General features: G+C 44.5%; 1 protein-coding gene across 1 annotated transcript in view; it reads left to right on the top strand.

Moving 5' to 3' along the window:
• The window catches only part of LOC308280466 (amyloid-beta A4 protein-like), an 85044-nt gene that overhangs the window by 45584 nt on the left and 23663 nt on the right, over nucleotides 1-15797 (top strand). The window contains exons 3-8 of the mRNA XM_080720740.1: nucleotides 2230-2359; nucleotides 3100-3212; nucleotides 5793-5983; nucleotides 6911-7007; nucleotides 8480-8774; nucleotides 9354-9521. Coding sequence (XP_080576866.1) covers nucleotides 2230-2359; nucleotides 3100-3212; nucleotides 5793-5983; nucleotides 6911-7007; nucleotides 8480-8774; nucleotides 9354-9521 — 994 coding nt within the window. The remainder of the gene's footprint in view (nucleotides 1-2229; nucleotides 2360-3099; nucleotides 3213-5792; nucleotides 5984-6910; nucleotides 7008-8479; nucleotides 8775-9353; nucleotides 9522-15797) is intronic.

Below are 15797 nucleotides of genomic sequence, written 5' to 3' on the forward strand. Positions count from 1 at the left end.
ACTTAAACTTTATGTTGGTTTGTTTACTGTTGAGGGAGAAAACAATGTTGCACATTAAGTTAATTATCTGGGGACCCCCCAAAATAATTTGGGGACCCCCCTGGGGGTCCCGACCCACAGGTTGAGAACCACTGCTCTACAGCGTTGCTGGCTAAGCTGTCGCGCTGCAGTGCATCTACGTAGGCGGTGCACTTTCTGCCTTTCCTGGCTGTGCCCTGGGCACTTGGCTCACACAGTGTCTGTGTTCTTGCCACCAGTTCCGGGTGCCTGACGCAGTGCCCTGCCAGCCTCATCCTTCTCTCTCTGACCTTGTCTGTGACCCATGGTAGGTCCCTGTAGACCAGGGGAGGGCAACTTTGATGGTGGAGAGGGCCACTACCGTATATTTCCACACTCACTCCAGTGGGCCACATTGCATATTGTTACTGTCGAGCAAAAACCTCTTGTCTCCAGTAAGATAGCCGATCTACAAGCTCAAAACGCCCCCATGACGCCAGTTGGACACTTCAACCAATACACTGGGTGGGCTGGGTGTTGAACCGGGGACTAGAGCTTTAGCCTAAATATGGCCTAAATATGTGAGCCAACCCAGCCCGACAGAACGTCAGCCAGAGAACGACCCAATTCACCCAAATCCTGATACATGATAGACAATTGAAGTCCGACCCAGCCCACAGTCCGACATGCAGCCTTTTTTCATAAATATTGGTGATTCGTTAAGAACGGAGACATTCTACCCCTTTCCAACTGTCTTTATTAAAATAAACTGCTTGAAGCAAATAGGGCTAACCGTCCAAATTAAGGAACAAATAAACATCAGAGCCTCGCTCGGAGAACACAGGCTGACGACCTCCACAGAAGGCGTGCAGGCTATTATATATAGCTACAAAGTTCACAGTCCCACAACTTCTACAATATTAGGTTATACAAAAGTGACTGTGGACAGCTTCAACAATGTCCCCCGTTCGGCAGTGCACGCATGCACACACACAGTCACACATACTCAAGTTGTGCAGCAGCGCAGCAGAGACGCATCTCACTGGGAGTTAGTGAGAGGTTGTAACAAGACCCAAAGAAGTTACTGGAAAGCGGCCCACGTTACCACAGAAGTTACGAGCGCAGCTCCAAAGCCTGACAAATACGTGAACAATTTGGTGCGGCGCAGGCTGGGTTGGCGCGGCGCCGGCTCAGGCTGAAATTGTAAAGCTCTACCGGGGACAGTGGTGTCAGTTCAGCAAAAGCTAGGGTATGGCAAAGATGGGACTCCTCACGGTTCTATTGTGAAAATAGCAGATCTACATGCTCACAATGCCTCGCGCTGCGAGGCGTTGTGAGCATGTAGATCGGCTATTTTCACAATGTCTGAAACAAAAAACCTGACTTTTGTCCGTTTTTTCCCCCGTTTCTACGGTTTCTTGGGCTGGATATGGCAGCCTGGAATGGTTTTTCAAGTGCAGCTAAACTTAGCATGTTAGTAAACATGCCACAATTAACAATAATGCATTGCACCTGTGCAGCTGACCTGCGGAACCTGGTAATATACCATTTTGTCAAGCTGGGGAGAATTTAACAACATAATAACCAGCAGCACAGATAGAGACATTCATGGATTTATATTCAAAAGTAACTCTTATTTTCCCCCCTGGACCCTGGGTATGGCAGCTGCATACCCCTGCCATACCCAATTGACGCCCCTGACCAGGGACCCTCTGATTCTCAGGAGGCCTCTCTACCCAAGATGCTTAACACCAGGGACGTGCTGGCCATTGGGAAAAGCGGGACAAGTTTCAAATTTGTACATTTTTTCGCAAAGCAAAGCCCTGCTTCATCATACAAGGCCGACGCACAAAAGTAGTGAAAACAGCAGATCTACAAGCACACAACGCCTTGCGGTGCGAGGCGTTGTGTGCTTGTAGATCGGCTGTTTTCACTAGTTTAAATAATTTTCAAAATGATGAATACAAAACAAATGGTTTTGGACATACAAGGTTTCCACCCGACAATAACGAAATATAACTCATGTAATTGGCCCACTGGCTTGTCACTTGTCATGATCTGAAATGGCAAATCTTTGAGTAGCAGCAGCGCTATAGAGAGAGATCTCTCTCTACAGCGCGCAATGAGGGCCTCTCCAACTCTTTTTCCCGGGCTGAATCAGGGGCCCAGCACGTCCCTGCTTAACATGCAACGCACAAGATGATAACATGGAAACTGTGTGTGTGTGTGCAGGTTTACCCAGAGCTCCAGATCACCAACGTGGTCGAAGCCAACCAGCCAATCAGCATCCAGAACTGGTGCAAGAAGGGACGCAAGCAATGCCGTAGTCACATGCACATCGTTGTGCCCTACCGCTGTCTGGGTAAGACGTGTGTGTGTATGTTTGTGTGTATTGTAAAAAAATAAGATGACAGGGGACAGCTTGGGTGTACGACTGTACGTAATTTATTTTAGAATGAATATGAGCCAATGTGTGGTAGGTTGAGGCTGTTATTAATGCAGCGGTCCTTGTGTGTGCGTGTGTATGAATATTCAATGCTGTGTGTGTGGTTGCATAATGCTCGTTATTCTTTTTTTATAAACAAACTTATAAGACAAGGCAAGACAAACTACATAAAAGCAGAAACAAAACAACTAAAAGAAGACCAGCCCCATACATGTCACCTTCTCTTCAGAATATAAGTTATCTGTTCCATAGCACAACAACCGCTCATTTCCCTGAGCCAGTGGCTCACCCATGGTGAATGTTTCGTTCCACGATAGATACATTCTGGGCTTTGCTTGGAGTAACATGTCCAAAATGATTCGTTTTTTTTTCTTTGGTATGAAAGGGGTTTCAGTGTGAAACTCCAAAATGAACCTTACATCCAGCATTTTATGAATGATCTGTGAGATCTTACTCCCAACATTTCACAATCTCCCTGTATTCCCACAACACAATGACAAATTATAATGCTGGTTATTGGGTGTACGTCATTTATTTTAAAATTAATATGATCCGACATGTGGTAGGTTGAGGCTGTTATTAATGCGTGCGTGCGTGCGTGCGTGCGTGCGTGCGTGCGTGGTATCATAATGCTGGTTATTCTGCTGTGTGTGTAGTCGGGGAGTTTGTGAGCGACGCCCTGCTGGTTCCCGACAAGTGTAAGTTCCTGCACCAGGAACGCATGGACCAGTGTGAGAGTCACCTGCACTGGCACACTGTGGCCAAAGAGGTATGTGCACACACACACACACACACACACACACACACACACACACACACACACACACACACACACACACACACACACACACACACACACACACACACACACACACCTGTCTCGCCATTTCCGGCCACTCTGAGCACAGACAATTCCGACAGTTACCGTAGTTTTCACTGGCTACAGTTACATTGTCCATTTCCTATTTCCGCCGTGTGACGAATTGTAAAACAAGCATTGCTCTGTTTGTGTCTGTTTGTCTGTTTCATATGAAAACACACAAATGCATTGCAGTAAACCCAGGCACTTTATTGTAACTGCGATGATGAGATTGTGAAAGTGGAGCACGTAGAGTTCATCCATTAGGTTTGCACTGCAAAGTCGTGCCCTCAAAAAGTAACATTTTGTTGCCGGTTGGTTTGGTTTTTGACATAACATATTTGATGTTATAAATGTGTGACAAACCATAGCACCACAAATTATGATTTGTACGCCACGAGGGGAGATCAAAGTCGCCGCACCCTTGTAGCTTCAGTGTCAAAGACTTTATTTTAATAACGGACAAGAGAGATTTGAAAAGCATATAGCCAACATTTCGGCAGGCACACTGCCTTCCTCCGGGTATGAGCAGCCTCAAGGCTGTACACTGCAGCATGAGACCAGCACTAACGAATAGAAATGAAAATGTCAAACTTTTTGAGGGTTCGAGTTGCACAAAGAACAGCAGTGTTACTGAACGACGTTGCCACCATATTTGCAAAGTGGGGGGACCAGGGACCCTCGGGGGTTTGTTGAGGGGGTTTCAAATTGGCCCCTTACAACTGACAAGCTCTAAGAGTTGAGGCATTACATTTTGTATAACACGGTTCTATTGTGAAAATAGCAGATCTACATGCTCACAACGCCTCGCGTTGCGAGGCGTTGTGAGCATGTAGATCGGCTATTTTCACAATGTCTGCCTCTAATATTTGACAGTTTGCCCAATTTGTAATTTCAAAGGTATTAAAATGTCCTTAAATTGTCACTTAAGAAATGTACTATACACTTAAACTTTATGTTCAATGTTTTACAGTGGAGTGAGAAAACAACATTGCACATTTAGTTAATCATCTGGGGACACCAAGAAATAATTTGGGGACCCACAGGTTGAGAACCACTGCCTTACATGTCTGTAACTCTGAGAGTTTAGGGGTTCCTTGAAATAAATACATTTTGAGAACCGACATGTGCTTGTCGACACCCAACCCGAGACCCACATGAAGGCGTCAGCAGTGACAGGGACGATAAACATGGCAGGGAGTTGGCACAGCAACTGAATTCTTCAGTTCTCAGAGCAAATCGCAACCTTTTTCCTGTGGGAACCCCACACCCTCCGATAACCCTTTATACAAAGTGCATTCTAAATCATCGGTTCTCAAACTCTATCGTGACTCCCAAAATGATACGTATTTGGTCGCAGACCCCCCTATCTGTAAATGTTTTGTTCCAGGGACCCCCAGAAGAGATGATTTGTGTTTCTTATAATTATTTTATTTTTCAAAGATACCAAATGTTCAAGCTCGCTGTGCGGCACCAAGTGACAGCTGTGAGCTTGTAGATCTGCTACTTTTGAGAACCATGTTCTGAATCCTAAGGGGGTTATTTCTTGTACTTAATACTTCATATTGCTTTCTGTTGAAACCTTTATAAACCTTTCTACATAACAATATCACAAGCAATTTTATACAGAAAAAGAAAAACAAAGAAACAAGAATGCAAAAAAAAAAGATTACAACAAGATTACATTAGCCCAGCCGCTCCTTCCCTCCCCCCACAGAACACAGACCTTCTCAAAAGCATTTGGTGAATAAGAATGGTATTCAATTAGGCATGTTTGATGATCCTGTTTATTATGTCAGTCAGTTGCCAATAGATCCAATATATGGACCCCATATCTTCCGGAAATTATGTAAACTCTAATTCATTGTGTGGATAAGTTGTTCAAAGGAGGCTACCCTGGTCATCTCATCTAGGATGCAGGATAGTATTGAGACATTGGAAATCAAAGGAGAGAATCCTAAAAAAAACAACTAAAAAAAACGTACTGTACTGTATGTTGCTATATGTAACGGAGGTGATCCGAACCTCCCCACCCGGCTTCGAACCGGGTCTCCCGCGTGAAAGTCCAATATCTTAACCATCACTCCAAAGGGACATCCCTATGGAACAAGGGCAGATACTAGACTTTTAAGGCTTCAGGCTGGGGCTGCGACTCTCTCCGCCACACTCACCCCCCTTTGACCTCCTCCTACGGGGAAGCCCGGATCCGGGTCACGGCACCAATGTAACGGAGGTGATCCGAACCTCCCCACCCGGCTTCGAACCCGGGTCTCCCGCGTGAAAGTCCAATATCTTAACCATCACTCCAAAGGGACATCCCTATGGAACGAGGGCAGATACTAGACTTTTAAGGCTTCAGGCTGGAGCTGCGACTCTCTCCGCCACATACATACAGTATATCTAGAATGATACCGATGTTTTCATGGTTTTAATGGGTTGAAATGGCAAACCACCCTCTCTCTCCCTCTCTGTCTATCTCTGTCTCTACAGTCGTGTGGCGACCGCACCATGAACCTCCATGACTACGGCATGCTGCTGCCGTGCGCCATCGACCGTTTCCGCGGCGTGGAGTTTGTGTGCTGCCCCGCCGAGGCGGAGCATGACGCCGACAGCGCCGAGCAGGACGACGACGACTCCGACGTCTGGTGGGGCGGAGCCGAGACCGACTACTCTGACAACAGGTACCAAAAATGGAACGGAGTAGTGATGTGTCATTCATGAGTGATTCGTTCATAAAATTTGAATCATTAGCAAGACATTAACAATCCCTGAAATGTGTTGTTCACACTTTCGTTCACACCCCCACCGTCTCCCCCCGAAATAGCCCCCGGCACACAGGATGTTTGTGTTTTTCACGGGACGATCACGCTATGAACGTGAACAAATCGTTTGAAAGGATCGTTACCATGAACGTGAACGAAATGATTCGTTCACTGAAATGAACGGGATTGCCCATCACTAGAACAGAGCATTCATTAAAATCATTGGTAGCACCTGTGAAGGAAGTAAGGATTTCTTTTATTTTCTTTCCAATATGGCCACATGTGCATAGAGCCTATTAGGAGGCACTTATCCAGAGCGACTCACGCAAAGCACGTTAGTTAATCGCACACAAGGCAGAGAGACAGTGCCTCAAGAAAATTAGGGTGCCATGTAAGCAATGAATCTGGCATTTAGATCGCATTCTTAAACATTAGCGGTCAAGAGAAAAAACATGAGCTAAGACACAAAACACAATGACAATGACAAAACACAATTTGTATAAAAATGTTCTATTGTTCTATAAGTTGGTCATCTGGGGACCCCCCAAAACAATTCGGGGACCCCCCTGGTTGAGGTTGAGAACCACCGAGCTAGGGTGAGGTGAAGGCTGAAGAGATGAGGGGTGGGTAGGGCGGCTTTGGTTGCTTTGTGGGCCAACATCAGTGTTGTTTAGTGCTCGGTGCGGGCAGCAATGTTTTGGCTGATTTAAGACCAGGCGTGCTGCGGCATTCTGGATCATTTGGAGGAGCGTGCAGAGGCCAGCGAAGAGGAAGTTAACAATAGTTCAAGCTTCGAGCTCATTTCCTTCCCTAATGTCCTCTCTCCTCCCCTTCTCCTCCTCGCAGCATGGTGAGAGAGCCAGAGCCAGCCGACCAGCAGCAGGCAGAGGAGGAGATCAGGACCACTGCTCCTCCTGCCGTGGTGGAGCAACAGCAGCAGCAGGTAGGCCTGTCAACACCAACATGAACCGCTAAATCAGGGGCGTCCAAAGTGTGGCTCGATGACGAATGTTATACAGCCCACAACATTCATCATCATTCCTTAATTTAGGCCTAGGATTATTGAATGATTTGACTATTGAAAAATAGCAGATATACAAGCTCACAGCGCGGCACCGAGTGCCGCGCTGCGAGCTTGTAGATCTGCTATTTTTGAAAACGTCGTGAAAATGTGTGCAAATCTTTGAATATATGTATTTTCAAAGCGTACGTTTGTAACTTAAATTTTGCCTCTGGGTGGTCCCTGGAACTAGATATTTTGAGATGCGGGTCCGTGGCCAAATAAATATCATGTTGGGGGTCCTTCACATGAAAAGGTTTGAGAACCACTGACAGAGTAGTCTCTCAAGAACAGACTGAGCTCCAGTTGAGTGAAAAGGACCTTTTCTTTGACGATGGCTAAGCCAGATTGCTGACATAGAAACATCGGTTTTTCAAAAAACCTTAGAAGGATTCAAAAGACACTTATAGAATCGGGTCAGAAGTCTAATTTTCAAGATTTTTCAAAAATAGCAGATCTACAAGCTCGCAGCGCGGCACCGAGTGCCGCGCTGTGAGCTTGTATATCTGCTGTTTTTCATTAGTTAAAGCATAAAATAATAATACACTATAATGTGTACCCTTTCTAAATGGGTTAATTGTACTAGTATAAAGGACCCGCCAGCAACATCAAACAAGAATATTTTATAGTACAATTTGTTAGGATTTCTTGTTCCCAAGCTGTTGTCTCATTCTGGAGGGTCAAAGAAAGGCTATTTTGTTGTATTTTTTACCTTGCACGTCTAATTAGATTTGGTAATGTGAGTTATTTGTGTTTTGTTCAGAGCACACACCAGACAAAAAACATTGATATTAAATATTTATAATGATGGTTAACTCTTCTGATGCCTATCTCGAACTAGTTCGGCTCTAATTTGTCGGCTAGCGACGCAGTTAGTGCTGTGGCTAAATGTAAATCTCCACGATATCATCATTGTGAGTGTTTTTTTTTTTGTCACGATAAACGATAATAACGATTATCCCCATCCCTTGCAGGGCTGTCACAGTTATTACATAATCTTCTAATCACGATTATTTGACATAATCGCAATTATTTTGACATACTTTTTACATATTGAACATTTTTCATATTTTCAAAGATTTTCAAAAATAGTAGAAATTGCAGATCTTTGAGCTCACAACGCGTCGCGATGCTTGTAGATCGGCTATTTCCACTATCAATCTTCTTTTTCAAGTATAAAGTTGTCAAATATGTAAGTAATTTCTTTGTATATTTAGGTTATGTGTCATATCTGCCATGTGCAACTTCAAAGCCTACAAGCCAAACAGGAATGTAATTGACAAAAACACAATTAAATCGTTATATAATTAAATTGTTATATAAATATTTTAAGTGACAATTAATCATCTCCACAGGAGGAGGAGGTGGTGGAGGAGGTGGAGGAGGCGCTGGACAACGACCGGGACGGAGACGGGGTGGAGGACGAGGAGGACGAAGAGGAGGACGAGGACGAGGCTGGAGCAGTGGAGGAGGACGTGGTTGACACGCTCGACGACACCGCCGCCACCGCCGACGATGAGGACGACGACGACGACGAAGATGATGATGACGAAGAGGACATCGACGACGGCGAGCCCACCACCAACGTTGCCATGACGACCACCACCACCACTACCACCACCACCGAGTCCGTGGAGGAGGTGGTCCGAGGTGAGGGCGGGGCTCGCCGCCGTGTGATCTAGTGTTCTGTCTTTTCACAGGAAATAATATTATGTTCTTTTTCTGTCGTTTTTTTGTCTTTGTCCCATTTTGCCTATTTTTATTTATTTAAATTGTTAGTGCTACTTTACACATAAAAAACAGCTGATTACAATTAAGTATAGGGCGTTTTTGACTAAATATTTTTTATATTTAGAAAATAACAACTGGAAATGTTTTGAAATTTCCCGATTTTCTTTTGTGATATGTTGTTCGTAATCTTTTTGTAATTTTAATAAGTCTTATTATTATTTATAGTTTATTTGTTATTTTATTTAACATTTTTTATCACGTTTGCCTATTATGACATGCACAAAATATGGATGCTGGGCTGAATAGAGTTAAAACGGCATTGAATCTAAGTCTTTTAAACTTTTGGATAAAAGTCTTCAAAACCCCCGGTCACGTGGGTTATTTTGCACGGACCTCCAGTCCGACATTAAGCATACACTCAGCTTTACCGTGGCGAGCAGCTTCGGAAGGTGAACGTAACGACACTGGTGTGTGTCCTCCACCCCTCCCCCCTCGCAGAGGTGTGCCGCGCCGGCGCGGAGACGGGCCCGTGCCGCGCCATGCTGCCGCGCTGGTTCTTTGACAGGCAGGAGGGCCGCTGCGCCCAGTTTATCTACGGCGGCTGCGGCGGCAACCGGAATAACTTTGAGTCGGAGGAGTACTGCCTGTCTGTGTGCAGCAGTGTCAGTAAGTCCCTGTTCCCAAAGACCTCCTCCGCTCGCCGCTAACCGCTAGACCTTAACCTCTAGCCGCTACAGTAGTGCCGTGTTTCTCAAACTTTCACATTTAGGGTCCGTTTGGTCCCATTTGTACACTGTCAGAGTTACAGGCTTGTAAGGGTCCATTTGGAGAGCCCACTTTGAGAACCACTGTGCTATTTGCTAGCAGTTAGTGATGTTGCTAACCGGGCTCGCCAGCTTTCTCCCGGTCTGTCCCTAACCCTTAAACCTTTCAAGCAAGGTTATTATAGTTTGGAAATTTGTGTTAGTTTTTTATCTTTTTATTGTCAATTTCAGTTTAGTTTTCAAAGGTGTATTACTAGTAGTTTTTATAGGCTTAGTTTTAGTTTACTTTAGTTTATTTTGAATTAGTTTTAGTGCTAGCTTTTGTTGTTTTTATTGTAATTTGGGTGTCAGGGAGCGAGATTGAACAATGCTAGAAAAATAACACAAATTGACTAAAACAATGGACATTTACTTTAGTTCCAGTTAGATATAGTTTGTTGTTTTTGTCTTTTAGTTAACTATAATAACCCTGCTTTTAAATAACTTGTCATTTCGCTGTCTTCTTTCCTATCGCCGGTTTCCCTCTAACCACAACCGCTTTGAGTGTGCTGTGCTCCTCTTTTAACCACTTAAACCTCGTCCTGTACACTTTGTTGACCGGAGTCCCTCATGGCTCTGTCCTAAGCCTGTTCCTTTGTATTATATCGTCAATGTCGGTGCTTTTGAACACCCTTTATATCTAAAATATTGAACCAGCGAAAAGTATTAAAAAGCATATATTCCAGACACTTTCCCCTTTTGACCTCCAACCTCATTGTTAGCTTGGACAGTCCTTTCCAGAATAACTTACAAAGTGAAATATCAGAGTCAATTACATTAATCCTTATCAACAAACGACAGGACAAGAAGTTGCAGAGTAACTATAGCAGGATAGCGTATCAAAAAAAAAAAAAGAAAAGAAAAGACTACACAAAGTGGTGCAAGGAGAGAGGAATGCTAGGGGCTGAGGTATATGAAGAGATACTGGGAGAGAACAGTGATAGGGGTGAGGTATAAGAAGTGACGCAAGGAATGAGGAGTGCCAGCAGGGGCATCACAAGGGGAAGTGGGACTGAGTTACTAGGGCCCAAGGTGGAGGGGGCCTTAATTATTTTATACTTTAGCTATTGAAAAATAGCAGATATACAAGCTCACAGCAAGCTTGTAGATCTGCTATTTTTGAAAAGTCGTGAAAATGTGTGCAAATCTTTGAATATATGTATTTTTTGAAGCGAACGTTTGTAACTCAAATTTTGCTTCTGGGGGGTCCCTGAAACTAAATATTTTGAGATGGGGGTCCTTGGCCAAATACATATCATTTTGGGGGTTCTTCACATGAAAAGGATTGAGCACCACTGACATAGAAACATAAAAAAAAACCTTAGGATCTGAAATATTCACGGTGCCGTGCTGTGAGCTTGTATATCTGCTATTTTTCAATAGTTAAAGCACAAAATAATGCGTAATAATGCGTTCCCAGTCTAAATGGGTTAAACCCCCTCCCCCTATGAAGAACGAACATTCATGGGGGGCCCGCAGTGAATCCTTGTACCCAGGGCCCAGGATTTGGTGCGACACCCCTGGAGCCAGGGGGTGAGGCGGAGCCTGAAGAAGTGTGACGGAATAATTATGCCACTTAGGGTCGAGGATGGAAGTGCTATGGTCACACAGAATGAACGTAAGGTCAAAGCAATATCCCGCCAAAACAAAGCACACGTGTGAAACGGCGTAAGAGCGATAAGGAGGAAAGTCTAAAGGTTTTGCACTTGGGCGGTGATTTTAATGCTGTGCAAGGTTCATTTACCTTGTGCACAAACCTTGTGCATCAGTGTTGGCACAGTTAAGCCTTGCAGTAAACCGCAATAACGTGATCTCTCCCTCTCTTCCGTATTGCCCCCTACTACATTTTCTCTGTGTGTGTGTGTGTGTGTGTGTGTGTGTGTGTGTGTGTGTGTGTGTGTGTGTGTGTGTGTGTGTGTGTGTGTGTGTGTGTGTGTGTGTGTGTGTGTGTGTGTGTGTGTGTGTGTGTGTGTGTGTGTGTGTGTGTGTGTGTGTGTGTGTGTGTGTGTGTGTTTACACCGTCTGTGCGGGTGTGTGGTTTCTGCTCTACCGAGCATGCCTGCTGCGACATGGGAATGAGAAAGCACTCTGTTTTTTTCCCCTCTGTGCCCACAGACCCTTTTCTCACATACTGTACACACACACACACACACACACACACACACACACACACACACACACACACACACACACACACTGCTATACTTGTGAGGACATCTCAGGGCATCGTGAGCTTGTTTACCTGGCATTTCCGATGCACGACACCAGCATAAACCTCCAACCATTACTCCCTTTAACCAGAAAATAAACATTACTGCTCTTGTGAGGAACCATCACAATGTCTGTTTCTCACATTCTGCTATACTTGTGGGGTCCAGGGAAGGAATTTCAGGGAGACCCCTCAACTTCGGCCTTGCTGTGCCCCTAAATAAATGGCATGCCCTGAGGCCACAGTGGCCTTAAAGGAGTAGTTCACCCCCAAAATGACTTTTCTCTATTGATTACTCATGCCATGGAGAGTAGAGTTCAATAATATTTTTTGTTTTTTGTCACATTCCTAAGCCAAAAATTTGATTCGAGTAAATTTACCCCCATTGATTCCGGATGGGGACCCGTTTCGAAACGGGTCCCCATCCGGAACGAATGGGGGTACATTTATTGTTATCACATTTTTGTCTTAGGAATGCGACAAAAAACTAAAAATGTTATTGAACTCTACTCTCCATGGCATGAGTAATCAATAGAGAAAAAGTCATTTTGGGGGTGAACTACTCCTTTAACTCAAGACCTGGATCAGATTGTAAATCACATAATAAAATAAAATGATGAAATGCCAGGCCTTGGAGGGGTACATTTGGTCCTGGCAAGTATAATAATGGCAAGTACACACACGTTCCCACAAGCGCCACAGTGGTGGTCAGAGCCTGGTCGATCGGCCATCAATGGCTGTGTCCGTGCCGACCAGGCCAGTGGTTTGACATTAGACCCCAAACCCAGCATGGATGTGAGTCACTCAAACATGTTGTCCTGCCCGTTTGGCGACAAACAAAACACTGAATTCAACCACTTAAACCAGGTAAGGGGTTCTCAAACCTTTTTAGGCCGTGACCCCCAAAATAAACATATTTGAACTGGGGACCCCCACCCTGACAAGCACTTGGAATTGTAGGTATTACATTTATTGTGACTCGGTTCCACAGATAAATATTGTGGAAAATAGTAGATCTACATGCTCGCAGTGCGAGGCGTTGTGAGCATGTCCTTCACAGGCCCTTGTCCTTCACTTGCAGCAGTGAAAGCGGTTGCTTTCACCCGACCCCAAGTTTGAGAACCACTGACTTAAACCATAAATGAATGCCCCAACGTGATCATACTACAGCGTCAAGAGTAGCAGATCCGCATGTCTAACTGCTATTGAAGAGTAACCGTTTTGGACATATAAATGAGGCTTCCATGACCCGACAGAGAGAATTTCTTTCGGATGTCAAATAGCAAAAATAGGCGACTATTTTTGGCAGAATGCTTGCCCATTATGACCTGCTCAGAATAGGGACGCTATAGGGTTAAATTAGAAAACTTGCCTGTTGTTTTTGTGAGTCTGTGAAATCAGGTGTTCTCCTTAGACATAACCAGTTTCACATGCTCTACCACGCTCACGTCGCACACACAAAGCAACCGCTTTCACTGCTGCAAGCGAAGGACATCGGCCATAAGCGTCTCAGTATCTTTAAATAACAAAGAGTCTCCTCAAATTATTCCATATAGACATACTGACATAGAGTACGCACCCGGTCACTTGTTACTGCTCAAAAAAATAGCTGTCACAGAATAAATAATCCATTTATATTCTACTGCGTGTTTGATTAGACTTGATAAACTGTGTAATCTGCCCCGCGGGCTACAGTCCAGCCGCAGAATGTTGGCACAGTGGCTAAATGAAGCTCTGAATAAAGTAACCCATGAGAAAGGGCCTTTTGTCTTGTGTCACACAATTATCTATGGGTCATCCCAGGAGTCGCCTTGTTTGTTCCAAGTTCTGCCTTCCAGCTAGACAGCGGCCAGTGTTGCAAAGTCTGCTTGTTATTAGTGACTTTGGGCTTGTTTTTCCCTGCAAAGTTACTTATTGGTAGTTTGGTTGTTTTTGATAATGAGCACCTTATCGATCCTGCTTATTGAGCCGGGCTTTTATCGAGCCCACTATTGAGCGTTTTCTAATGTGTTGTGGAAAGACGTGAGACAAATTCTGGCTGACCACCTTCTATTTGACAAAAGTAACAAATATTGTCAAATATCATTAATACAATCATTAATTTGTGTGCAATAATTGTTAAATGGCTTTATCTATCTATAAATGCGAGAAGTCTCTGCGTGTGTGTCTGTGTGTGTGTCTGTAATCCGCGTATCTCGAGAACCGTTCGTCCCACCGGCTTCAGATTCGGCACGCGCGTTCCCCGCCGCGGCACGGAGTGCAGTGCCGGGTCTCGACCCGACCCGACGCGCGGTTTTCCCGAACCGGCGCGAAACGTTCGGAATCTCCTTATGCGGGGTTGATTGTTGACATCAGGCTGTTCCGGAGGAAATCGGCGCAAGCGCTGACTCATTGTGACATCACTCATAAAAGGCTCTGACATCACGTACGCCACATGAGTCAACAAAAAATCTCTGAATATCTCCATATATAGCATATATGGGCATAAAATGGACGCAAATGGCATATATGGGCATAAAATGTACGCAGAATCACAAAGATCTCCATATACAGGCATAAAGGGACACAGACAGACAGATACAGAGATCTCCATAAATGGGCATAAAATGGACGCAAATGGCATATATGGGCATAAAATGTACGCAGAATCACAAAGATCTCCATATACGGGCATAAAGGGACACAGACAGACAGATACAGAGATCTCCATATATGGGCATGAAATGAACGCAAATAGACAGATATCTCCATATATGGGCATATATGGGCATAACATGGACCCAGAACTATATCTGCAGTGATCTCCATATATGGACATAAAATGGACACTGACAGACAGACAGATAACAGATATCTCCATATATGGGCATAAATGGACACAGGCAAACAGATGGTCAAAACGGGTCCTATGACAACAGGTATAATGGGGTTTGCATTTAAGGGCGGGACATTCATTCCCTATTTACATCGTTCCCGAGTTGGCCAGGTCGCCGACTAGACGCTAGTATTATGAATAGCACTGTAATCACTTCTTGATTGCCTCTTGTTTTGATAGTTTAAACATGACGTCATGGGCCGCTATGCTCGATAACAAGCTTGATAAGCCCAAAGCTTATTGCTACCGGGTACTCAAAAAATGTGTTATCGAGTTTGTAGCGGAACCTTGTTTCGATCTCCATCCCTATTCGTAATGCCACCTGAAAACATAGTGTGCCAGGGACACCCTAAAATGTTGTGTGGAAAATATTTAAAATGTTTCACTTATTTAGGAAAATAGCCGATCTACAAGCTCACAACCCGTTGACGTGCTGTGAGCTGGTAGATCTGCTCTTTTCAAATAGCCGATGCGTATTGGTTTGAAGTGCTCGTGTGGCCTATAGTCACTTCTTTTGGGCTTGTTTTCATAGACCTGGTTGCTTATTTCTCTTGCAGAATCTGGCCACTAGTACAGTAGCTTCAGTTCTCTCTTGCTGGATTGCATGCTAACCACATTAACCCCTGTTGAGATGTTTGTGGTGGTGGTGGTGTTTCTGTTTTTGTTTGTGTGTCCCGCGGCGACACGGCCGATCCCGAACAAACTGGAAAAGGAGTGCAAGACGTTGGAAGTGATTTTAGGGCCCATGTCCACATGAAATGTAGTTTCTTTGAACTGCCAGCGGTTTCTCTCTTCGCCCTTTTTGAGCGCTCCGGACATGATGTCCAAAGCCCTTAAAAAAAATCTTTCTGTGAACATGGCGGCCCCTTTATAGTTTGCGCACCGAAAATAGCCCGTTATAGACCGTTTTCCTGAGCTTCCTGTAGAGAGCGCCGCCGCCATTGCCACGGTGTAAACAGCAGCCAGTGGTCGAGTAGAAGTAAAATTAATATTGAAAATGGGAAATACTCAAGTAAAGTACCCATACTACTCAACATTGTAGACTATTTAAGTAC

Source organism: Nannobrachium achirus (assembly GCF_963921795.1).
Source record: "Nannobrachium achirus genome assembly, chromosome: 24".
Taxonomy (NCBI): domain Eukaryota; kingdom Metazoa; phylum Chordata; class Actinopteri; order Myctophiformes; family Myctophidae; genus Nannobrachium; species Nannobrachium achirus.